This window comes from Berkeleyomyces rouxiae, assembly GCF_048999995.1.
Source record: "Berkeleyomyces rouxiae strain 22BRR77 chromosome Unknown BrBRR77_ptg000003l, whole genome shotgun sequence".
Taxonomy (NCBI): domain Eukaryota; kingdom Fungi; phylum Ascomycota; class Sordariomycetes; order Microascales; family Ceratocystidaceae; genus Berkeleyomyces; species Berkeleyomyces rouxiae.
In genome coordinates, this window is record NW_027396493.1 from 3,161,013 (window position 1) to 3,187,003 (window position 25,991).

The 25,991-nt window shown below is 50.8% G+C and overlaps 4 protein-coding genes across 4 annotated transcripts; 2 read left to right on the plus strand and 2 right to left on the minus strand.

Annotated features, from left to right (window-relative positions):
- Positions 1-3,772: 3,772 nt before the first annotated feature.
- Positions 3,773-4,102, minus strand: BROUX77_004056 (uncharacterized protein; the record flags this gene model as incomplete). The annotated part of the gene is made up of 1 exon (XM_073748776.1): positions 3,773-4,102. The coding sequence occupies one exon, from the start codon at positions 4,100-4,102 to the stop codon at positions 3,773-3,775; it is 330 nt and encodes a 109-aa protein (XP_073606481.1).
- Positions 4,103-13,026: 8,924 nt separating this feature from the next.
- Positions 13,027-14,461, minus strand: BROUX77_004057 (uncharacterized protein; the record flags this gene model as incomplete). The annotated part of the gene is made up of 3 exons (XM_073748777.1): positions 13,027-13,033; positions 13,095-14,061; positions 14,125-14,461. The coding sequence occupies 3 exons, from the start codon at positions 14,459-14,461 to the stop codon at positions 13,027-13,029; spliced, it is 1,311 nt and encodes a 436-aa protein (XP_073606482.1).
- A 974-nt stretch (positions 14,462-15,435) lies between these two features.
- BROUX77_004058 (uncharacterized protein) lies at positions 15,436-17,420 on the plus strand (the record flags this gene model as incomplete). Its single annotated transcript, XM_073748779.1, has 3 exons — positions 15,436-16,005; positions 16,078-17,219; positions 17,294-17,420. The coding sequence occupies 3 exons, from the start codon at positions 15,436-15,438 to the stop codon at positions 17,418-17,420; spliced, it is 1,839 nt and encodes a 612-aa protein (XP_073606483.1).
- Positions 17,421-19,239: 1,819 nt separating this feature from the next.
- Positions 19,240-25,581, plus strand: BROUX77_004059 (uncharacterized protein; the record flags this gene model as incomplete). Its single annotated transcript, XM_073748780.1, has 4 exons — positions 19,240-19,743; positions 20,466-20,750; positions 20,817-25,344; positions 25,415-25,581. 4 exons carry the CDS (start codon positions 19,240-19,242, stop codon positions 25,579-25,581), a joined length of 5,484 nt encoding a protein of 1,827 aa, XP_073606484.1.
- Between the last annotated feature and the right edge of the window lie 410 nt (positions 25,582-25,991).

The window sequence follows — 25,991 nt, forward strand, 5'->3', positions numbered from 1 at the left end:
GGTGAGATCAAGCCCTCAATAGTCTTTGGTGAATCGTCAAACCATGAGGGAACAGAGTCGCCAGAGTCATCATTGCATGCTGGCGTCTCCTTCCGACTGTGAATCCCCATCTCGCTCTTTTGATCTTTGCAGCTGCCATTGGCGTATTTTGCTTCAGCCATGAAACCCTATTTCTTGGAACTATACAAGGCATAGGCCCGGGGATGGGCCCGGCGTAGAGAGATGTATGTCCCAATCAGTATAAATTCTTTTGCTTTTCTGCTTTTGGAGCTATGAGAATGTGGCCGGAGTACTAGAAGGTTGATGTGTATCTCTCCTGTACTTCCTTACCGAGAGCTCTGAGATGTCCCAAAAAGACAAAGGAGAAGATGCACTAGTGGGACACAGGTGGGTGCATTTATTGGTGGTCATGTCTGACCATAGGGCGAGCTCCAGTTAAAAGAGACTAAGCAATATGCTCGATAGCCCTGGTATCTTGTCGATGTGTCAGGCAAGCAAGACCGGCCACCAAGGTCTCGGTGGGAGTATCACCACCTCCTTTTCCTCCCTTCTTCTTATTCTGTCCATTAACTTTTCTGGTGAATCTGTAGAACAACCATACCTGACCCCGTACCTTTTCTAAAAAAATTCCCCGCCACTTTGTATACACCCAGATATCATATAAGGTTGTCGAGTTCGAGCGACCATAGTACAACAGGATACGTGCAGAATCGGACTTACCCAAAACAGCCAGTTTTGTCGTTTTGAAAAGAGGCAGAATTGGCCGTCTGAATCCTAATCCTGATGCAAACTCAACAAGGGGAAGTGTCTAAGAGAGTGGCTTACCTTTTTCTTTTTCTCTTTTTTTTGATAGCGCTACACCTGCCGGACTGTTCATGTCGGGAGGCGAGACTGATCACACCGAGGCGGCTGGCAGCATATGCTTCGTACTCACTTAGCATCAGTCTATAGCAGAACAGTAGCGAGAGCGTGAAACCGGGAGTCAGCCAGTATTGGGGCTAAAAAGCAAGGTAGGTTGAGAAGTGGAGTTGGTTTCCTTGTGAGGAGATGTGATTATGCCGCGCCTCAAGGCAGAAGTTGAAGCATTTGTGTGGTTGTTTTATGTGCCTCGACATTGCTTCTACCTCAGCAGATAGTCGTTAGAGCCACGGTGAATAACCTGAAGATATGGGCGTCTTTTTCTTGTTTTATTTCATTCAGGCCAGGCTGTGGGCCAAACATGGTAGTTGCATATCCGTCGAGTCTTGTGTCACCGTGATACTAGCCGAACAACGTTTCTCGGCCGGACCCACATTTGGTGGCGCCTTAGTCATCGCAGGATTCTTATTGCCGAGTTGTACATAGTTACATGCAGAAATATCGAGAACAAGTGCTAATATTTGACATCTGTCGAGACTTTGCACACGGCTGCAAACTATATAAAAGGTGTATCATATTGGAATGCCTGGAGTGCCGGGTTATGAATTCATGTAGCTGCCAATCTGGCTTGTGATGCTGACCGGCACCCAGGGGGGCATCTGGAACCCGAGAATCTCCTGGCCCCTGTCTAAAACACACAGCGGGGATGCTGGGATCATAGGCTGCCATATTCATTGTGATCAAGATGCGAACTCAGCATCAGACAGTTGGTCATTCATATTTCATGCCGACCATCTTTATGCTTACAAACGGCAAAGTACTGCACGCATTTGTCTCAATGACTGTGTGTGGTGGGTGGAGATGAGAAACTCTAGCCGGACTGTCAGGAACCTTGCCCATACCACTTTCGTTATCACCATGTCCGTAGCCGCCCGTCCATTCAAGTGGCATATGCTGGTTAGCTGAATGCCAAACACATGTGGCTCAGGCGCGCGCAAAAAACCGCAAGGCATGGTTTTAGCTGGCTATATGTATATGTACATGCAGAGTTGTACGGATATATTTGTACGAGCAGCAGTGCTATATTCAGACGTGAGCTGTGGAAAATAATTCTGGACCGGCTGAGCGGATGTGTCTGGAACCAGACAGGCCTGGTTGTAGTGGGGCGGCATGACGGAGGTGCGGTAGGGAGGAGGGGCTAAGGTGTTACTGCACTAGAACGAAAGGGGCTACTTGGAGGCTTAATTTGGAGTGTAACACAGCATAAGCTGGTCTCCCCTTGCTCAACAGCTCTTGAGCTTGGGCTTGGGCTGCAAGATGGGGGAGGCAAGAAGTTTTGCGAATCTTTTTTTTTTTTTTGAGATTTTGGTTGGCCATGAGCGGAAGTTGTAGATCATGGATGGGAGAGACCAGACGACAGCTTGGATAGCTTGGAGGCATTCCCCTTTGTGCTACTATCCTATCGTCGCGAGTCTTGGCCGGGCGAGGAGCGGCGGGCTGAAACACGGCCGATCTACAGTGATGTCGATGGAGCTGGCAGCAGGCTGTCTGGGGATATGCAGACTTAAAGTAGTTGTACATATCTCCGAGCAGGCATGGCAAGGCATGAGATGGGCTTTAGCAGCGCGTCCGACACAAGGAAAAGCCAAGCGCCGGCCAAGACTAACCGAGATAAAGAAGCAAGATGCCGCCGCCCCACACCCTTGCGCTATGGAGCACCCAAGCTGGGCGGGCTGGCTCTTTGTTCTGGGCGCTGGGTGGTGGGACGCAGGGATCCCCAAGCTGGGTTTAGGTTTGCGAGGACATGTATTTTTTTTTTTTCACATGCACAAGACACATGCAGCCACGAGCGTCGGCGGCCAGCTCCACCGATACGGAAAGATGTGGCGAATGTTGGACAGGTTAGGAACTGGGCCAAGAAAAGACAGACAAAGGGCCCGACTCAATAGGGAAAAAGGTAAAGTGAACTGCAGCATGGACAAGCCGAGAAATCCTTGCTGGGCCTGCTGAATCGTAGTCCCCGGGTCTCCACCCGCCGATCATCCGGTTGCACACTGAAACACTGCCTAAAAGAGTAAAAAACAACAGAATGGCTGTGGATGTGTGTGATGGGCTGGGTTGGGATGAAAAAGACACTGCACTACTTATCCGGGTCTACGGAGTCGATTATGTGCGAGGGACAAGTCCCAGGTCTCGTCTTCTTGTTTCCCGCCATGCCGACTGTTTAGGTCCGTTCTCACCACCACGCGGTTATAGAGACAAGAGAATCGGCGGGAACAAGTGTGCCGATAAGCACGGCTATATTTGTACAAGTCGACCCATAACATGCATCTACAAATAGAAATGGCAGAGACGACATCCGAGAGTGAAGCTGAAGATGAAAAAAGGAAGGGTCTAGTACCATGTACAAGTCTGGCTAAAAAAGAGCTATCAAATGAAAACAAAAACAAAAAAAGGTAGCCATATTCTAAAAGGGTTATCAAGTGAATTCATCAGGGGAGTGGAAAGGGGAGACACGTCGGGAGCAGGGAAATGAAGACGGGGGTTGGAGGAAAGCTAGACCAGCAGAACAACAAGCACGAAAAAGCATAGCATGTATCAAACACGAAACAAAGAGCATAAAAAATATCGCGGACCTGGAACACCAAAACGCTGACGGAGAAAGACACCAAACATAGTGTGTACAAGTAGACATGATTGGAGGGGCACCAGAAGCAGCAAGTCCACATGTCAAAAAAGCAAAAAAAAAAAAAAAGGCTGGCCAAGGCCAGCGAAGAAAAAGAAGAAGCAAAAGGCCTGGGCTGGACGAGGAGGGGGAGGGGCAGCCAGGAAATGCAAGAAACGCAAAACCAAAGCTTGGCCAGATCTTCCAACACTCCTCTTCCCTCGGGCTTTTTTAAACAGGTTCTGCCAGCTAGCGATAGCCGGCCTCGCAATTGTGACAGCAAATGTGGTCACAGCGGTACTCATTGCCATCGCTGATCATGATACAGTCACAGCGACCGCCCATATTGCGACTCTTGCCGCACCAGCAGCAGTTCCAGCAGCGGTTGCGCACCTCATACGGGCAGTTGGGCAACGGGCAGGCCGGGATGTCGCGGATGTCGACGCCGGGCGGCGGTGGATACGGCATGCGGTCCAGACGAACGCTTTTGCACGACTTGTGGGGGCCACCGTTGCCGCAATAGCTAATCATGGTGCGGATGTGCTCGCACGGCAGCTCGTAGGAAATTTGGATGCACATGGTGCCGTGCCTGGTGGTCGTCCTGGGCGTGGGTGGTGGTTGAGGTCGCACCTGGCGTGGCAGGGGTTGGTTGGGCTGCAGGGCAAGGGCTGCAGGGCTAGAGCAGCGCAGGGTTGGAGGATCGAATGCAGAACCAAGATGCAACACGAGCGATGTGAGTTCAAAACAAGAGGATGATAGGTGGGAGGGTGGGGTATAGCAGAAGCGGTCCCCGAGAGCCAAGAGCAAAGTAGCGGCCAGAGGTTTATTGTTGTTGTTGTGGTTGTGGGTTGGTGCCGGCAGTCGTAGGTGATATGTCAAAAAGATAATAATTCGAATGGGAATGGAGAGAACTTGCAGGGAGGACGTGGCCAGCAAGTACAAAAACAAAGGCTAGATTTAGATGCAAGTTTGAAGTTAGAATAGAAAACAAGCGATAAAGACAGGAAGCTTAACAGATTTAAGGGAAAAGGCAAAAGGAAAGCACGCAACAAAAATCGGGAAAGAACACAAGACTCGATGTCGTCAACACAAGGAAGGAGCACAAAGACATGCGGCAGGAGAAAAACGTGGAAGTGGGAGCAACTACTACTTGTAGTAGCTGTAGGATCGAGTCTTGGTCTTACCCCATTAGGAATATATTTACCAGATGAGAATGTTCCCGAAGGATGCTAGGGCGAAGAAGGAGACTCCTTTGGTTGATGAGAAAATGGCCAGAAAAAAAAAGGAAAAGGTCAATCGAATCTTGATATCAAGATTGCTGGCTGTGGCTTGGCTTTTGATATTGTATGATCTGCCGTCGCTTACTACTTGGAACTGGCTTCTATGGAAGCAATACGCCCTTCAGCTGAGGTGGACTTTAGGTGTCTGGGCGTTCTCTTGGCCGAGAACAGATGTGAGAGAGCAGACGAGCAAGGACCAGGAACTCGAGAGTAAAGAGGAAAAAACGAAGAAAAAAAAAGAAGAGCCGAGAGAGATGATAGCAGCGGCCTAACAAGAATAGCCAAGAAGCGATGAGTAAAAAAAAAAAAGAACACAGGCACAGAAGCACAGGCAGTATAAAAGGAGCAGAGGAGCGCGAAGTGGTGAGGTCGAGAAAGAAAATAAAAGTGGAGGGCAAGACAGGTCTTGGCAGAGCAAAAACCTGGAACCGGACCGGCTTGGTGAAAGGCGAGGAAAGAGATGGCGTTGGAGATTGTGTCGATACTAACAACGATGCGGATGGTAGGCGAGAGGAGCGCCAAGACTTGTACTTGGATGCTATATCAGATAGGCCACCGAGGAGAAGACAACAGGAAGGACTGTCTCGATGGGGCCACGGCAAGGCCTTTTTTTTTTCCCTCTTTTTTTAAAGAGCAAAAAAAGCACAAGAAAAGGTGCAAGGACTGGTATTGAGAGATAGCGGGCTTTGGCCTGGCCGACAGACGATCTGGCTTGGGCTTGGGCTTGGGATATTGGAGAGTGGATGCTGCGTCAGTTGCTCCAACAGCGAGTGCCGAACGCGAAGCTTCAATTCCAAGCCTGTATTTTAGCTGTTTCGTCTGTGCGTCTTTTGAGATCTTTTTTAGGGCGCCGGTGACAAATAGCGGCGGGGGGGGGGGGGGGGGGGGGGGGGGAAGGTGAAGGAGGAGGGGCGTGAGATATGTAGGCACTTGAATTACACCAAGCTGTTAGTCTTTTTTGAGCGGCGGACTTCAAGCTGGTTGCATGAGAGTGACTTACAATGCGGACGATGGATGGAGAGTAATTCAAGCGAGAAGGAGACAAAAGAGCTTGCTGGGCGTTGTTGTTGTTGTTCTTGAGCTGAAGACTACGAATCTGGGAGACAGAAGAGAGAGATGGAGGGTATAAAATCAAGGAAGACTACTTCTCTTCTTATATGTATCCCCCAAGGACTGGCCTGCCCGAGGTACGGCGGGAGCGGTTTTCTGCATGTTAGTCCAAGTCTTGGTTGTCAAGCTGGGTGTCCTGTTCTGGGCCTTTGCACGGAAGAAAAACTAAGACGATAAAGCCAATAGAGGGAGGGGGCATTGCGGAAGCCCAACCGAACGGGAAGCACGGTACGCTTTCGTTAACGGCTGTACTCTTTTCTTTTTTTCCTGCCTTTTTTTTTCTCCACCCGATCACTCTCGCCTTGGTACCGTTCACTCTTGGCATTAGAACCGATGGATTCTCCTCGCGGCCGTTCACTGTGCCAGAGGCACATCACATCATCTGGGTTCGGCCGACGGGAAAACAGGATCCCGCAAGAGACACATTCTCGCTTCTCGGCGACCTATTTGCGTCCATGATTTCAGACTTAATTGCTCTTGGCTCCCGTGAACTGTCTATCTTGGCTTAGGGAGAGATATCATATTACGCCAGTAGCTGCTGTGTGGGTGCTGTGTGCATCTCGATTCTAGATTGCATAACCTTCTCGACACAAATTCTCGCGCTCGCTAACATGACGTTGCCCGCTGGAGGTCGGCCTAGTCAGTATAAGCTGTATATGTTTGCTTCTGTTGCTTAGCTTACAAAGCGCAGAAAAGTCAAGGTCGAGGCTTGTTAGTAGGCCAAGAGCCTTTTGCCGGCTACAGCCAACAAGACTCAGCTATACAAGAAAAGGAAATAAAAATAAACATGCAACTGACAGTAGTGATGAAAGCGTTACACAGTACCACATCTTCTGTAATCTATTTCTTTTTTTTTTATTCCATTCACCTGTCTGTCCGCTTCTCCCTTTCCTTGACGGCGCACCATGGACAAGATCCAGGCGAGTTTTCTGAAGTGCTGTCTCGCCTGAGATCCGGTTAGCCTGCCTGGACCCTTGTTTTATTCTGTCAGAACCCCTTCTGTTTCCCTTATCCTGGCCTGCCAGCCGGGGCAAATGCCGTGTCAAAAAAAAGCGTGGGTCGGAGCGAGACCCTTTCAACACAACCACCATCAGGACTGCTCATGTTCCTCGACTAATGGTTTGTACTAGATTTGTCTTTTTTCTCCTCCTTTGCTCAGCAGTATTTCCAAATGTCTTGGCCGTGTCTCTTAGATTTCTACTATCTATGAGACCTAGAGACAGGTTGCTCGAGTTTGTCGTGTCCGTGTGTAGGTGCTCGGTCCCATTGATACGTACCAGACAAGGCGTGCTATCTTGACTCCCAGAAAGCTCCAGAGAAAAAACAAGGAAGAAGGAGAAGAAAAAAACATCGATTGCGCCTCCTCGATTGAGCTACACAGACCACGTTTTGGGGAGGTAAAAATTCCCTATGGTCGGGCTGGTTAGGCGAAAGACACGCCGCCCGGGCTCTCCTCGCCCTCCAAAAAAAAATGATTGTCGAGATCTGAGAAACGGAAACCAGCGGGTCCACCATCAGATTGGCGAGAGCATCTGTAGGACATATACAATGTCGATAGGAAACACCTTTTCTATTTTTATTTTTTTCCGCCTCTTTCTCCCCACCCCCATTTCGTATTTGGAGGGTTTTTAGTGCCCGTTGCTTGTCTATCTCACTCAAAATGCAAAAGCTCTTTAATATCGGGTATGGATCACTCTTGCTTAGAGTGCATTTTCGGTGCCGAGGCCTGTTATACGCCGAGCTTCAAGTTACACCACGCAGCCCAGTGCCCAGATCTAAGATCTCCCGAGCGAAGCCTAATTAGAGACCCCATCGACTGCGTTTCTCCATGTCTGTTAAGCGTAAACAGAAATATCGACCTTGGCACCTACGATAGAGGTCTTGGGATTAGGCGTTGTGCGTCTGCGGCCACCCCCGTGGACCCCTAATTTTGAGCAGATACATGTGCATCTAGGCATAGTTGTATACTACGCCACACCTAGATGCACTTTCTTTTGTCGTTGATCAGAAACCCAATGTGGCTGCCCTGCTATAAAAGGCGAAGTACATCTAAGACGGGTGGTGCAAAGTCCTAGCTACAGTATGCATGAACGTGTTGCCTCTATCTGAGTCTTCCGGCACGGCAAGCACCTAGTCCGATCAGCTTCCCTTCCCGCAATGCAGCCAGCCATGAGTTCCGTTCACACCTTATGCACGCGCGAGCACGGCAACTGATTGACGGAGTAGCGTAATGATCCCCTGTGTGGGAGAGTAAACAGGCGAGCCCGAAAAAACAATCGGGCAATCTGAGCCGGCTCAGTTACACTTTGTACCTTAGCACAAACCCATTAGTCTAGTGTCAAAGAATGGCAATGTCAAAATAAAGACAAGGAGTCATTGTAAGCAGCATTTTGACGGATGTTTCATTGACCCAAGTCAATCAGGGGTCAATGTTTCCCTGCTTGTTTCCCATGAATCCAGTGCAACCCCCCGAGTGCCCGGGTGCTTGTTCTCATTCCCAATGCCTTTGTCAATGATACTGCATGTCTTTCCCCTATGATATCTCCCCCTCTCAGCAGCGCCGCCCGCGGCTCTCTCGAGATCGTTTCCTACCACAACATGTCTTAAACGTCTACTTCGTAGTCTGGAACTTGGAAGCTTCCTAGCGAGCCATGTTCTATTCCCATCAAAGCCTTCACCTGATTTTCATCCTATGCTCTCTGTCGCTATCCATTCCTTTCATATGCTGCACATGAGACTGAATTTGACCAAGAACCATGCGAGACTATTGCAAATCAATCGTCGTCTCCCCAGTCCACTCACACAATCGTCAGTAGGTACCCAGCCCATTGCCTCATTCCTTTTCGTTTTTTCTATGCCCCGCTTGCATTTGTCTTGGATATTCTGGTATCTGCAGTAGCGCCAATTCGTTTTTGTTTCTGCTTTTTTATTTACCTCGAGCGGGGATCTCCAATTGATATTGCCTTGTTTCGGGTAGCCAACATGGTTGTCCGTTGAATTAAGCTCGTATTGGCGGCAACAAGAGCCCCTTTTGATTCTATAGGGCTATAAGGGTTATGACTTACACCAGATCCACTTTCTGTACATCATGATTGGCCAGGGTTGAGCAAGTGTGGTTACACAAGCCAAGTGCACTTGCCAAAAAAGATGACAACAGGCTTTCCCTACTGAACGCACGCGGTTTTCCTTTCCAGCCTCAATACTGAGATATAAACATATTATGCTGTTGTCGGCAAAGAAGAAAAAAAAATCAAACATGAAAGTACTACTGATGAGATTCATGTACGACAACAATCAGGTAAACGTCAACTCTCTCCATAATGACCTATGCGGCTTGTCTCCTAGACCTCTAAATTCTTCCGGCCAATGTCCACTGCCCTCCTGACCTCTTTCGTAACACTTTCTCATACAGCTGCTGGTGAAGGGTTCATTTCGGTTGAATCGTGGCGGCAATCAGAGCATACCGAATGGTAGCAAAAGGTATCGGGGCATCTTTTCATGCGATGGCGGCACCAACGACAAGTGTTGTTGCCCAAGCCGCACTGACAGCAGATCCACCGGCCACGAAGGTCTTCCAAGCGACAGAGCTTGGACAAACATGCTATGGAAACGGTGCACGGGCTGGTCTCACAAGGGTTGGCAGGATTGATAATTGGTACGCGGGGGTCGAGAAAAAGTTGAGAGCATGGAATCAAGACTGTCGGCGTGGCCGGCGAGTACGATGCCATATTGCAGTACTGGTAGTGTATGTCGAAGTCTATGGGCCGAGTACATGGTGGGAGGTGGTGGTGATGAACGTGGTAGTACATGCACATGCTGTGTTGATGAACGCACTGAGCTGAACCTATTTATGGGTGTATGTTGCTTCTTTTTGTTGTCGGCGAGATACACCACAATCGGTAATTAGAGGCAGCGAAGCGATGCGGAATGCCCAGAACAAGCTCAAACTGATGCTCCGGGACGCTTTGTTGCCTGTAACAAAGGTTACTTGAAAACTGGGAATCAATGTGCAAAGATGGCGCTGTGGGAGGAGGGGGAGAAGGAGCAAAGATTCAGGTAATCGGGCGAAGACAAATGAAGTCAAAGAGGCGAGTTAAGCGAGAAGAAATGGATTTCGAGGCTGAACAAGAAGAGAAGGTGTAATGGGAAGAGGGGAGGTGGGGAAGCAAGAGGAGAAGAAAGACAGAGACAGCACAAAGAAATAGACCCCGAAAAAGCCAATCAGCACCAAGCCAAAAAGCGCCCGCAGGCAGACCGCAGACTCAAGGCAGCTAGAGACCGAGATGACAACAACCAGCTAGCACAAAGATCACAGCACGCAAGTAGGAAGAGAGAAAGTGCGTGTGTTGGTGTCTTAAGTTAGGTTCTGTCTCTACAACTGTGTGTGGGCATGGCAAACTTGGCAGGATAAAAGATTCGGCTCAGACTCTGGCTGAATCAAGCTCTAGAGTAGACGGATGGTAGGGGGGAGGATACTGGATAGCTTGGCGCTCTCCTGGAATGCTGTTGGTGAATTTTCGTGTGAGCAGCAAAGAAAAGTCGGCCGTTCAAGAAAGAGCGAAGGAAAGGGCATAGTCTCGCCTTTCACCAGCTCGCTCATATACTTATATGTGTTTAAAAAGCGTCTGCTCTCCACACTCCAATTACGTTACTTTCCCTATATGCTGGGCTCACAGATGGCGTTTGTATTAAATATTGGAAAAAGAGCTCCCAAGACCAGGAATGAAGAAAAAAGAATAGGACGCACAAACCCAAAGCGAGAGATATCAATTTAATGCTGTGCGCTTGTACTGAGATGGCCTGCAGCAAAGCAGTTATAAACATATCCTCAGAGACCCTTCTCCCCTGTCTTCTGCTGCCAAACATGAAAGGCGTGTACGATGGAGAACGGGTGTACACTAATCAGGAGCAGCAAGCAAACAAGCAGCAGGAAGAGGAGGGCCATATGCAACTACAGATGCAGGAAAGAAAAAAAAAGAGCGGCTTATCTCAGACGGAAAGTCGGATGATGCATGTACAGCTGGGACGTGCAACGCGACCAGAGAGACCTTGGCAGTCACAATATCGAGCAGATTCTGTATGTTAGATATTCAATGACGACTTCGGGGCCTTGACCATGTGCGCGTAGCCAGAGCCGGGGAAGTCGGGATGGTGGAGGGACTGCATGGAGGCGGACGGGTGCTTTGTTTCATCTTGTTACCTGGGTTATGGCCACTGTTCCATGCGTCCTGTCCACGATGACGGTCGACACGCCAGGATAGACCAAGGACCGAGGGTTTGGTATGGTACAAGTATGCCAGACCGGGGGGTTTTCAGCTCGGCTGAAAAAAGGAGAGGCTGCATTTCCCGAGTGTTCGAGACCGTAATGTGTGCTACGGAGAGCGCTTAGTCGATAACGGGGGCTCCTTTCTGCCTGGGCTTCTTGTTTCTCCCCGAACGAAGCTGGTTGTCGTCATTTGCAAGATGCAGTTCGCTAATGTGCCTGCATATCTCACGAGAGAAATCCCGAGAGGGAGAGAAACAATCCATGTCAAAGCACACAAGTGTGAAGAGAACACGCCCATGTTCCCTGTATTCAGGTGCCTGTAGCAGCAACAAAGAAGACAGCAGAAAGCTCCGCGTACGACAGTGTCTCCATGGCTGCTCGACCTTCCAGAGACGCAGTGCGGACTTTGTAGCCGTTGGTACTCGTACGGCAGCCTTTGTCTGGCAAACTTTGACCACGGTCTTGAGAGCGTTTTTCTGCTCTCTGCTTTCCGTCATAAGACCAACAAGCCAAGCTTCCACGCCCATGACGGCGTACATCTGTGCTGGTGTGGGCGGGGCTGGCACCGTCTGAGTACAAAAGTAGTCGGACAGGTGAACCCAGGAGGTCTGGGCCGCCGGTCTCTTTCTCCATGATTTTCGTGTTGCCCTTTTCCCATAACTACATGCTTGTGCGTTCGACTCTTGGATGGTCTCGTCGTCATTGGCATCGTCCTAAATCTCTTGTACGCGGGAAAACTTGGTATTGGCACCTGACAGGGGCGGTAACGTCAGAGTTACACAAGGGCCTAAAGGACGGCCATGATTTGTACTCGCCTTTCATACGCTTGAGATGAGGGCGAAGCTGGGAACGTTTCAACCATCTCAGTCTCTGCGTATGTGCTTATTTGCCCAGTGGATGAGGCTTTCTTGTCGTGTTGAAAGCCTATTGAGCTTGGAATTTCAGGCGAATTATGGTCGTTATATTCAAAAACAACCTCAGTGGTTGGGCTTTTGGAAACAAGGACTTTGTAAGCCGTGGACAAACTACTTATATGCCAAAGCACTCATCAGTTGTACTTGCATTCACTCTATTCCAATCATATGAAATATGCGAGATAACAAACAACTAAGCCTCCAAAAAGTCCTAAGCCAATGAGCCTATCGCTCTTCAGCACCATCGCATGCGTTTCAGTGGGTGGCGATATTTTGAGATGGAGCCGTCCAGTGAGAGCCCAAGTAAAGTGTCACTCTGAATACACATGTGACATCCGTGTAGCAGAGGGGCAAGACTTGAAAAACACAGCATCATTATCACGCAGAAAGAAGAGAATTCCGACCACCACCTATCTCCTCGGCAGAGATCGGCAATAACATCAGACGACGCCCCCCAAAGGATGGACGACTGTGGATACCATCGTCCGATGATATATTCCCCTCTACATATATCCCACAAAGCCATTGCACAGGCCAAGTGCTCAAGTCGCCAAGCATGAAAAGTGGTCCACGAGCACCAGTGCTATGGCCATGCTGGTGCTATGATGGCCGAGAGCCGGCATTAATACAATGCCTAAAATAACGCCCAAGTGTGCCGCGGAGACAGAGGTACAAAGACATGGTGTTTATAGATTGATTGGTTGAACGCCGCCCGGTAGAAGGAGAAGAAAAGAAAAGATATGCCACAATGCTAACAAAAAAAGGTACTACAAAACAAGTAAAGCACGTAAAGCCGTAAAGTCTAGGGGCGAGATTGGTACACGGTTTGGGAGACAAAGAAAGACGTTGGGTGAACGGGCGGGTGCCATGTCAAAGTAAGAGGAGGAGGGTATCAAGGAGGAGGGGTCCTGTCAACTCATCTGACAGATACCATTAAAATCTATACACATGGTTAGCATCTAAGGCACGAAGCATGTGCAAACATGTGGTCGTAGACATACCTGATTTCGTACGAGCCTGCGCGCGTCATGTATCGCACCCACTTAACACTGCTGTAGTTGTTCTTTTCAAATACTTTGAGGTAGCGCACAAGAAGACCTGAGCTGGTAAACATGAGTAGGCTAAAGTTCATGCTCAGAGGCGGCCGCGACCACACCTTTTGCGTAGTCATAGCCGAGAGCTGTGCCTCGGCGCTCAGCACAAACTCGCTCTGGCCGGCAAATCTGCCAATCTTCCATACAATGACGTTCTCTGACGGTTCGTACTTGGCTTTGCCCTGTGTGGCTCGCTCAATAATCTTGGCTGTGTTGAGAGGCGTGGGAATCTTGACCACAACATTGGTCGCAAACAGCTTTGGACCAAAGTTGGCACGAATACCAATGCTGTACTCGACCTTCATTTTGCCGATTTCATTGACTATTGCGTGCACCTTGAAGGGCAGGTTCACGTTCTCAGTGGCGCGATAGCGCATCAGCTCAAACTCTCCGTCCGGCGGGACAAAGCTAATGATGCGGTCAGCGTCAAATTTCCCGAGCTTGACGCACTGGTGGAACTGGCAATCCTCAAGCGACACACTGCCGGCAGCGGCTTTGGTCGCCTTGGAGCCCATTCTGTTTCCACTCGGCTGGCCAAGCGCGTCGTTGTCCAGAAGCAGGCGATCGTTGAGGCCAAACTTGCACTCTGGCGTTCCGGAAAGATAGGCACGCATAACGATTTGGCCCGTAACGTCAGCTCGCAGGACAGAGCCTTGCGCTGACATTAGCAGGTTGACATCCTCAATAACATCAACAAAGGCCTCGTTTTTCCGGTACTTGACGTCTGCTTTGCGCCATGAAAGCGCGCCCGTGGCGTGCATCGTGATCTTGGCTGAGTCCTCAACGGCTCGCTCGGACTTTAAGCCTTCGGTTGTGATGTACATCTTGAGGGTATCAGTCTCGGTGTTTTGCGGGTATCCGAAGTCGATGATCTCTGGGCAGTGTCAGTAATACATACGCCTACGCAGCAACCAGCACAAGAAGAGCAGCAACATACCATCCAAGAGCTCGTAAATCAGGACAAAGTTGTTCTTGACGGCCTCTTCGTCAAACTTGCCAAAGTAACCCTTGCCCAGGCCAATGAGGCGGTATAGGAACTCGAATATAAGCGCAGCATTGGCATTGCTCTTGGTGATTGCAACAAGGTAAATGTTCTCCCACTTGACATGGCTGAATGTCGTGCTGCCAAGCGTCAGGATGGGCGACCGGACCTGCGGGTTGGAAATGACCTGGATACGGAAGACGTCGGCAAGGCGCGGGCGGCAGTCGTTGCGAAAGGCGCGGAAGATGAGGTTCTCGCCCTTTTGGTTGAATATCAGGATTCCGGACAGCATGGCGGACGGGCGGGCTGGTTCAGGGCGTCGCTGGGAAGAAGGGGGCTTTGGCGTTGGAATAGGAGCTTCGGATTGGTAATGCCCACCACAATATCGAATTTAGGGGCGCTCGGGATGCCAGGCGACGATGCGAAGAGCTGCTGGGTTCGGTTTCTATGGGGAGAGTGTGCGCAAATTCGGGCGCATTAGATCAGGTTCTGCTTATTCTTGACTTGCTGTTGTTCACTCTAAAAAGCCGCGATCGAGTTAGCTGGCAAGATTCGCTCAGCTAGCTGTGAAGTCGCCTGTCGCCAGGCTTCCGTGAGCTCCCTGTCCACCTTAGCATGGTGCCAGGGTTGCTGCAAAAATCCAGCACGTGGCTGGTCACGTGCGACCTGACTTGCTGCTACTTAGGGTTGTGATATGCGCATCGACTCAAACCCTAGCTCAACCTCTTTTCCCTCCCACTCTGTGCTAACGTAACCTGGTTTTTGCCACACAGAAAATGTGGCGCCTGAGATCTACCAAGGACCGATTATGCACAATTTGCTGAGCTTGATTGGCCTATCACTTTCAAGTTTTCACTCATTCCCCACCAACGCCACCCCACTCTCAAAACTTTGCCGTACACTAAGTGAGAGTTATAGGCAAACGGCGAAAAAAAAAAAGTTGGGAGTGAGATCTTGTCTTTTTCCTCTTCATCTTTTTTTCGTGAATTAGATCGCAGCTCTTCTCGTCTTTCATTTTTGGTGTATCTTTGTCTGCAATTCGATTCCAGATATTCACACACATCCAAGAGCCTCGAATCAATCTCGGCTCCGAACGAAACTTGCTTTTGCGTCCCACTTCAGTTGCAGGGCTCAAATTCATCTAATCGATTCGACCCCTCTGATAAATCCTTCCACGCCGGCTCGACGACAACCCTCTTTTCTCCTCCTTCAACCCACGTTTTTTCTTTTTTTTCCGTCGACCACCTCGATTGACATACGATCAAGATGGCTCCCTCCGCTTCCAAGGAAAAGAGACTCGCCAAGAAGGCCGAGAAGGAGGGCAAGACCTCCAAGCTCGCTGCTAAGAAGGCGGCCAAGGCTGCTGCTAACGGCGAAGATGCCCCCGCCACCTCTGCTGAGAGCATGGACGAGGTCCAGCGTCTCGCTGCCCAGATGGACAAGCATGGTCTGTCTGACCGTGTCACCACTGGTGTCCTGTCCTCGAGCAAGCTGAGCCGTGACGTCAAGATCACCTCCACCTCGCTCGTCTTCCACGGCCGTGTCCTCATCAACGACGCCACCATGGAGCTGACCTACGGCCGCCGTTATGGTCTCCTGGGTGAAAACGGTTGCGGAAAGTCGACCCTTCTCAAGGCCATTGCTGCCCGCGAGTACCCCATTCCCGAGCATGTCGACATTTACCTGTTGAATGAGGGTGCTCCTCCGTCTGAATTGGGTGCCCTTGACTGGGTTGTCACTGAAGCCCAGAACGAACTGGCTCGTCTCGAGTCCCTTGCCGAGAAACTGCTGGAGGACGAGGGCCCTGAGAGCCCTGTCCTGCTGGAGCTGTACGATGTAAGCATTCACCTTTTGCATTTCTTAGTGCGATTCAAAACCAATTAACTAACCTTATCTCTTTTCCTACAGCACATTGACAAGATGGACCCCACGACCTTCTCCACCCGTGCTTCGCTCATCCTGACTGGTCTGGGCTTCAACAAGCAAACTATCCAAAAGAAGACCAAGGACATGTCTGGTGGTTGGAGAATGCGTGTTGCTCTTGCCAAGGCTCTGTTCGTCAAGCCCACTCTTCTGCTTCTCGACGACCCCACTGCCCATCTGGATCTCGAGGCCTGTGTGTGGCTGGAAGAGTACCTGAAGAAGTGGGAGCGTACGCTGATTCTTGTTTCCCACTCCATGGATTTCCTCAATGGTGTCTGCAACAACATGATTGACATGCGCATGCGCACGCTCTTGTACTACGGTGGTAACTACGACTCTTACATCAAGACCCGCACTGAGCAGGAGACCAACCAGATGAAGGCGTACACCAAGCAGCAGGACGAGATTACCCACATCAAAAAGTTCATTGCTAGCGCTGGTACCTACGCCAACCTGGTGCGTCAAGCCAAGTCTCGCCAGAAGATTCTGGACAAGATGGAGGCTGACGGCTTCATTGAGCCTGTTGTTCCCGATAAGGTCTTTACCTTCCGCTTCGCCGATGTTGAGAAACTGCCCCCGCCCGTGCTGTCTTTTGACGATGTCAGCTTCGCGTACTCTGGCAAGGCCGAAGATGACCTGTACAAGTACATTGATCTTGGTTTCGACATGGACTCCCGTGCCGCCCTTGTCGGTCCCAACGGTGTGGGCAAGTCCACTTTGCTGCGTCTGATGACTGGCAAGCTGAGCCCTCGCGAGGGCCGTGTCACTCGCCACACGCACCTGAAGCTCGGTATCTACTCACAGCACAGTGCCGAGCAGCTGGATCTGACCAAGTCTGCTCTGGACTTTGTCCGTGACAAGTACAAGGATGTCTCTCAGGACTACCAGTACTGGCGCCAGCAACTGGGCCGCTACGGTCTGACTGGTGAGTCCCAGACTGCTCTGATGGGCACTCTGTCCGAGGGTCAGAAGTCTCGTATTGTTTTCGCTCTGCTCGCCATTGACGGACCCAACATGCTGCTGCTGGACGAGCCTACCAACGGTCTCGATATCCCCACCATTGACTCTCTTGCCGATGCCATCAATGCCTTTAGCGGAGGTGTTGTTGTGGTGTCCCACGACTTCCGGTATGTTAACAAACTAAGTTCCACACTATTTGCTGTAGATTTGATGCTAACGTTTCTTTTTTTCTTTTTTATAGTCTGCTTGACAAGATTGCCAACCAGATTCTGGTGTGCGACAACAGAACCATCAAGCCCTGGGAGGGTACCATCTCCGAGTACAAGAACTACCTGCGCAAGCGCATGATCGACAAGGGTGCTGTGTAAGGAAAAAAAAAAGCCAAGGGATTCTCTTCGTTTTTTTTCATTTACTTGCACAGGGTTGTTCGTATCTTTGGGTTCTTGATTTTGTTTCTTCCTCGGTTGTGTGCATCACGTTTTTTGCATTACTGGTTGGATCTATCTTTTTTCTTTCTTTTCTTTTCTTTCCGTTCGGTTCACTCTTAGACGACGTCTCGGTTTTGTTTTTTCCTGTTGAAAGTCGGATTTTGGATACCTTTTTGATTCAAACAAAACACAAAAAGTTTCGATGTACTAACTACATGCACGGCTTTTGTCTCTGATGTAGGGATTTGGTGAGAGCAAAAAAAAAAGAGCAAAAGCTCTTGACAGTTGGTGTCGTGATGGGGTGGCGGGAAGAAAAGAAAATGACATGAATTCCTTGCAGGATACAGAAAAAGCTGGATCACCGAGATAGTCTACAGCCGAAGACTTGGACTCTCTGTGGGGCTGGGCCTTGATGGGAATTCGCTGGGATGTACAGCCATTCCGAGTCGTCTGGTGGTGGTGAGAGTGGCAGCTCGAGTCAAAGCCAAGGAAAATGTGGCGGTTGTGGTGGTGAGATCAGATCTTAGTTGTGATGCATAGCAGTGATGAAATGCAGAGTGAAAATTGAAAAAGTTGTCTTTGAGACCGTTGATGAGACTACTGCGATACAACGAGATCGAAACCATAGCTATCTATAGGGTTAGGGCTGGGTGTGACAAAGCCACAAGACTAAAAAGAAAAGCACAAACAACGTGTTGCTAAATACACAATTCACGAGATCTCGACCATTGGTGCCGGAATTAATTTTCGAGGGGTTTGGGTGAGTCAGCAGAAATAGGCTGGCAGCGTTGGGCTTGAGCTTGGTGATGGCTTCATTTGTTTTGACAAGCTGACCAACTGAGGACAGTGCTTGCACAGGCCTGAACTGTGTGTTTTTTTGGGGGCCAGTTTTGGAGTGCTGTGCTGCTAGGGTAGAGGCTTGTAGGCTTGTAGGCTGGCTGTAGGCTATACGCCTCTAAGCTCGCAGACTTGTAGGGCTCCAGGCTTCTGAGCTTACAGGCTCACAGGCTTCTAAGCTGCCCAGCTTGTAGGCCTGCATGATCGCAGAAAATCCAGGAAGCTAGCTGTACGCAGAAAATAGCAAACCAAGCTTGAAGCTATTGTCACCAACTTTAATTTTTTGCCTTGACGATTTTTCATTCATTCCGTCCTACTTTTAATTCTCCTGGCTGGATGCTCATGCTCGCGACGCCCTGATTTTTCCCGTAGCCTTGGTTTTGGCTCCTCGCACAAGCCCGATTATTTCACCCTTTTTTGTTATAGGCGCTGCCCAGTCTTGATCTCGCTACATCGTCATCGTCATCGCCATCGTAGTCGCATAGAGGCACACACAAAAGGACCACAAAGACGTCTCGTCTCGTCTACCCAAAAGACTCTCGCCGCGGCCTCTCTGTCCAGCGCCGGTGCCACAGACCCCAACCCGCTCCAACTGCCTCGGAGACATGCATTTGACTCTGGGCGGTGTCTCTGTGTGTTTGGCCCTCGATTGAACGATTGATTTCCACGCCTGTTCCCAGCTCCTAGCTCCTACTCCCACAGCCCTAGACTGATTGGCTGGTGCATCGTCGCTGCGATAATATTGTCGTTGGGCGCTTTGCCAGTAACAGCAACTCTCGGGCATTCCTGCTTTGCCCATTCCTCGCTCGCCCACGGGTCTCTCCTAGCTTGCACCTTTGCTTTGACCATCCATCCCTGCCGTGGACCATCCCCAGTATTGCCATTGCATTGCCTTCCTCTGCACTTATTCGCTGCCCACGCCATGGAGTCAAACTTTCGCTCCACTGTTCTACAACACCCTGACGACGAGGGTGAACGCGACCGCCCACAACACCACGCAATGCGCGATCTGATGAATCCTCAGCCTTCCCCGCCTCCTCCCGCCTCGCACCACATCCCCGGCTTCAGTCTTCGATCGCCGCCTCCCAAGCCTGACTACCAGCACCACCACTCCCACTCGGCCGCCGGCTACTCGGCCCCCGACTCGCACAGCGCCGCCCGCCACCACGCCCACGCCCACGCAGCTGCGGCCGCCGCTCCGGCCTCGCAGTACCCGTTCGCGTCTTCGACCTTCCGAGACGCCCACCCCACCACCACCGCTGCCGCCCCGGCCCCAAAAACATCGCCCATGCGACCGCCGCCGCTGTATGCGCCCCGGCCCGCGCAAACCTCGTCGCTGGCCCGGCGCGAGGGCAGCGGCTTCTATGATCCCACGTCCGATTCCATCACCGCCGAGTCGCGACCGTGGAACGACCCGGTCTCCAAGGTACGTGGACACTTTGCCGCGTTGATTTGCACTCCGTTTCCCATCTCTTGAGGCGTCGTTCATAATGGAACTCGCCACCGTCGCCCAGCCCATCCCAGGTGTCCTCTCCATTCCCCGTTTCCACCACCGCGTCATCAGCCCCTGCCGTCAATCCGCCGCCTGGCTTCTCATCGCGAGAGTCTCGGTCGAAAGAATTCGCCCAGTCGGCATTTCCAGATGGCGATTACAGCCAGTTCGTGCCGAGAATTCTGAGCCATTGAGCCACGCCCTAACCGCGATCGGCCACCACACCCAAATCGCGAACCCTCGCCCAGCCTAGGCGTCATCCAGCTGCTTGGTGCTAGTCTTCCTTCAAAACACCAAAGGCGCCTCGAGTCGTTTTCTGCGCATTTGCTGTTGGCCTCGCTTTTTTTCCATCGTTTTTTGCCCCTTGTTTCCCTCCTATTCGCCATCGTTTCTCGACTCCCTTTGTCTTTGCTGTCTGTCTATTTTTGTCTCGTGTTTTGTTTTTTTCTCTGCTTGTGACTGCAATTTGCACACACCTCGAATTTGTTTGCACCTGCCATCATCGCCAAATCCCATTTTTTTTCTCACCTCACTGTTCCCCCTTATTCTGCCTGAATTTCTGCCTTGTCCTGGTTGTCCCCTCTGCCTGCCTTTTCCGCGACCGCAACTCTGTATCATCGACATCGCCAAATCTGACCTTCTTACCCAACTCACAGGCCTTGGATCCTTTTGATCTGCCGCGAAACACGACTTCCGAGTCCAGATCCCACCAGAGCCACTACGCGTCGCCCCAACAATCCACTGCCGCCCATTCCGTCCATCGGGCTGTGACGCGGCCACCCCCTCTGAGCGGTGCCGGTAGCCCACCTCGTGGCTCCGAAGACGTCAAGCCATCCGACTCTTCATCTCCTACAATGGCTAGATCTAACGGCACATCGTCGTGTGGCCTGCCATCGCTGCTGAAGCCGGCCTCACCGACGCTGCCCGCGCGCTCTGCCAACGTAAGTATTTATTGCCTCCCGCACTTATTGTATTCCACTGCTAACACCGCGATTCCTGCCGCCAAGGTCATGTCATTTTCCAACATTCTTACTAGCTCAGAACCCATTGCCAAGGCTCCACCAGTTGAGACCACCCGCGAACGTGAACAGAACCGCGACCATGAGCTTCCTTCTCTTCGTGAACGCGACCAACCCACACGCACCTTCTCTCCCCTCAGAAGCAACGCCAGGCCGCGCAAGGCCGAATCCCCACGCACCCAGGAATCTTCCGTGCTCGCAGCCCCCGATATCGACGTGACCATGGAGGCCGAGTATCCCGCCGAAACTGAGGCTGACCTGGAGCAGGAATCTGAGATTCTTGATGAATCTGACGCTCCTGCCAAGACTAAAAAAGAAGGCCGGAAAAAGTCCGCTCCAGTTAGAAAGATCCGAAGCCGGGTAAATGACATTAAAGATGCCGAGCCGTCCAAGTCACGTCGCAACTCTACCAGCAAAGCCCCTTCCAAGCGCCAGAGCAATGGCTCTCTTAAAAACAGCGCCAAATCTGCCCCAGCCAACAATGAAAGGAAGATTGCGCGTCACATGGAAATGATCGAGGCTGAGGCAAATAAGGCTGACGAGACCGATCTCGACTTTATTGAGGCGCAACGTCTCGAATTTGTCAAGGCTGCTGCCAAGCGCCGTCGCCGGATACAGGATTTCGATGTTTCATTTTGTCTTCGTCGGGACGAAGACTTGGCCTCGACTCTTGGCAAACGCTTGCATGCTCATGCTGAAGTTGGTCGCAGGCGCTATGACGACACTAATTATGATGCCGCCTTGTCAGAAGTCAAAGAGCAAGAGCTGCATGCTGAAAAGGAACGCAAGAAGGACATGCAGCGAAAGCGCCGCCGCGAAAAGTCAATGGCTGTCACCATTGAGCAAAAGGAAGCCGCTCTCGCCCGTGCCCTTGCCGCTGCAGATGAAACTGAGAGGCAGAAGCATCTTCGTGATGCGGAGCGTGCGTCCAAGAAGGCACAACAAACCAAGCTCATTCTGCAAAAGGGCCTCAAGGGTCCAGTACGTAATGTGGATCTTCAACAAATGGACGGCATTGGCAATAGCTCTATTCTGCCTTCGGAAACAGAGACACCGAAGAAGTCCAAGAGTCGATCTGGAAATCGTCTCAAGAAGTCCAAGGAACAAAAACAGGCCGAAAAGGACTCTGCCGAAGCTGCCCAGGCTGCCATCGACGCTGGAGAAGAGCTCCCCTCCAAGGAAGAAAGCAAGGTTCGAATCATCCGTCTCAAGTCCAAGGCTTCTAAACCCGAAAAGGGCGAAGAAACCGATAAAGAAGTCGACACCAAAGAGGCGAAGCCAGCTAAGGAAGGCAAAGATCGCGACAAAGCCAAGGAAAAGGAACGGACTGCCGAGCCACCTGCTCCTGAAGCCAAGTTTGAGTCTAAAGGCTATAACCAAATCTACGACCAAATTTGGAGGGATCTCGCTCGCAAGGACGTTAGCAAAACGTTCAAGATTGCTGCCGATTCGTATGCTACGAAAGCTTCCAACCTTAAGAAGACTGCTTTGTTGGCGTCCAAGGAAGCAAAGAGATGGCAGCTTCGGACAAACAAGGGTACCAAGGATCAACAAGCCCGCGCTAAGCGTGTTATGCGTGATATGATGAGTTTCTGGAAGCGCAACGAGCGCGAGGAACGCGACCACCGCAAGGCTGCTGAGAAGCAAGAATTGGAGAACCAGCGCCGCGAGGAAGCTGACCGCGAAGCTGCTAGACAGAAGAGAAAGCTCAACTTCCTCATTTCTCAGACCGAGCTTTATTCTCACTTCATTGGCAAGAAGATCAAGACTGACGAGGTTGAGCGCAGCACTGACAACCCTGAAATTGCCAAAGAAGCTGGCGGCTCAGCGGCACCCAAATCCGAAATTGCTGTTCCAACAGTGGCACCTTCTAGCAAGGTCACTGATTTTGAGAACCTTGATTTCGACAATGAGGATGAGACTCAACTCCAGGCCGCTGCCATGGCGAACGCCCAGAATGCCATTGAGGAAGCTCAGAAGAAGGCCCGCGATTTCAACAACGAAGCACCCGACATGGATGAGAGTGGCGAGATGAACTTTCAGAACCCGACTGGTCTTGGCGATGTCGAGATTGAACAACCGAAGCTCATCAATGCTCAGCTCAAAGAATACCAACTCAAGGGTCTCAACTGGCTTGCTAATCTGTACGAACAAGGCATCAACGGTATCCTTGCTGACGAAATGGGTCTTGGAAAGACTGTCCAATCCATCTCGGTCATGGCCTACCTTGCCGAAAAGTACGATGTCTGGGGCCCCTTCCTCGTCGTCTGCCCTGCGTCAACTCTCCACAACTGGGAGCAGGAAGTGCGCAAATTCGTGCCAGAATTCAAGATTCTCCCATACTGGGGCACAGCCGGCGACCGCAAGGTGCTGAGAAAGTTCTGGGACCGCAAGCACTCCATCTACAAGAAAGATGCCCCTTTCCATGTCTGCATCACGTCTTACCAGATGGTCGTTTCCGATGTGTCATATTTCCAAAAGATGCGTTGGCAGTACATGATTCTCGATGAGGCCCAGGCCATTAAGAGTTCTCAGAGTTCTCGCTGGAAGTGCCTCCTATCCTTCCACTGCCGTAATCGTCTTCTCCTCACTGGTACCCCTATTCAAAACAACATGCAGGAGCTGTGGGCTCTACTTCACTTCATCATGCCTTCGCTTTTTGACTCTCATGACGAGTTTAGCGAGTGGTTTTCCAAGGACATTGAGTCACACGCCACTAGCAACACGAAGCTCAATGAGGACCAATTGAAACGTCTGCACATGATTCTCAAGCCTTTCATGTTACGCCGTGTCAAGAAGCATGTGCAGAAGGAACTGGGTGACAAGATCGAGCTCGACGTATATTGCAACCTCACATACCGGCAGCGCGAGTACTACCGCAATCTGCGTAACCAAATCAGTGTCATGGACCTTATTGAAAAGGCAACTATGGGCGATGATAATGATTCCGGCACACTGATGAACTTGGTCATGCAGTTCCGAAAGGTTTGTAACCATCCCGACTTGTTTGAACGCGCTGAGACAGCTTCGGCTTTCAGCATGGGATACTTTGCGGAGACAGCTTCGTTCATCCGTGAGGGCAACCAAGTTACTGTATCATATTCCCCACGTGGAGCAATTGAGTACAAACTGCCTCAGCTGATTTGGCGTAATGGCGGTCGTCTTTCTAAGCCCGGCAGTGACAGCATCAAGGTTGGTTGGCGAAACAAGTACTTGAATCATTTGATGAACATCTACCATCCCGACAACTTGAGGGAAAGCGTTGAAGGCAACGGAGCATTCTCTTGGCTGCGTTTTGCTGACACGAGTGCTGGAGAAGTGTACAATGCAACCCATCAAGGAATTCTTGACCGTGCTGTCAAGGTATCTGAGCGCAGCGACAGACTAGAGCATCTTGGCGTGGTTTACGACAAAGACCAGGACTTCACACCCGCACACGCACTTTTCCTGATCAAGGAGCGCAACAGCCGTCGCGTTCTCGCCGATATTGCTCCTGAAGGCGCCCTCCATAATTTGATGAACGCTGCCAAAGTGTCATTCGATGACTCAGGCCTCGGCCGTCTGGAGCAAGCTGGTCGCCCTGGTGCTACTGCCATTCCCATTGATGTCAGCTGTACAAGTAGTGCTACTGATCCTGAAAGATTTGAGACGCTCTTCAACATCCCGATCCGTCGCGCTATCTATGGTCCTAACCCGATTGAGCAAAAGGCCATTGTTACCGAGAAGATTAGACCTGCCTTCTGGCCGACAAGAGCTCTACTTCCGCCGCCAGACAAGGAAAAGTCTCGCTTCACCAACATCACTGTTCCCTCAATGCGCCGGTTTGTTACTGACAGTGGCAAGCTGGCTAAGCTGGATGAGCTACTTTTCAAACTCAAGAACGAGGGCCATCGTGTACTACTGTACTTCCAGATGACGCGGATGATTGATTTGATGGAAGAGTACCTGACTTATCGCAACTACAAATACTGCCGCTTGGATGGTTCAACCAAACTTGAAGATCGTCGTGACACGGTGCACGATTTCCAGACACGCCCAGAAATCTTCATCTTCCTCCTGTCAACACGTGCCGGTGGTTTGGGTATCAATCTGACAACGGCCGACACGGTCATCTTCTACGACTCGGATTGGAATCCTACCATTGATTCTCAAGCTATGGACCGTGCTCATCGTCTTGGTCAGAAGAAACAGGTTACTGTGTACCGTCTAATCACGTCTGGCACTATTGAGGAGCGTATCCGTACTCGTGCTATGCAGAAGGAGGAGGTGCAACGCGTAGTTATCCAGGGTGGCGGTGCCAGCGTCGACTTCTCTGGTCGCCGACCTCCTGAGAACAGAAACCGAGACATTGCTATGTGGCTGGCCGACGACGAGCAGGCTGAGCTGATTGAGAGGCGCGAGCGCGAGCTTTTGGAGAGCGGCGAGTACGATAAGCTGCAAAAGAAGAAGGGCGGCAAGCGGAAGCGTGCGGGTGCTGCAAACGGAGACATAAGTTTGGATGACATGTACCATGAAGGTGAGTCTTACTTTTCTACCTAACCAGGTATGTGAATGATGTGTGTGTGCTAACCATGTTCGAAATATAGGCGAGGGCCGGTTTGATGACGGCAGCGCAGCAGCAGCAGCCAACGGCGACGAGCCGACAGAAACTCCGGACGGCAAGACTTCCAAGAAGCGCAGAGTGGCGGGTGGTAGCAAAAAGGGCAAATCGAGCCGGCAACGGGCGGCGGCAGCGGATGTCGATAACGAATAAGGCAACCGGTACAGGGTCCATGTGCCCTGACGCATAGTCTTTGTCTGTCTCTTTTCCCACGGCGCTGCGAGGCATGTATCACCACCGGCTGCAGTAGACCATGATCTGCCCATAGCTTTCTTCTTTTTCCTTTCTTTCTTCTCTTCCGCTCCCGGTGGGCATTTGGTCCTTGTGTGGTTACCAGGGGGAGGGCTACATCTCCCAGCCTGGTTCTTGGATGGAGTTTTTGTTCTTTGTTTTTCTGTGCGTTGCTTTGTCCTCCTTTTTTTCTTGTTATTCTCGTCATCACTCTCATTTTTTTGCTTGTTTGCACACTGAAACAATTTTAGAGAATGCCGAACGCGGTGTTGCTTTTTTTTTCTTCTTCCTGGGTTATACTATCGTTTTTTATCTGTTGTCTTTTTCTCCTT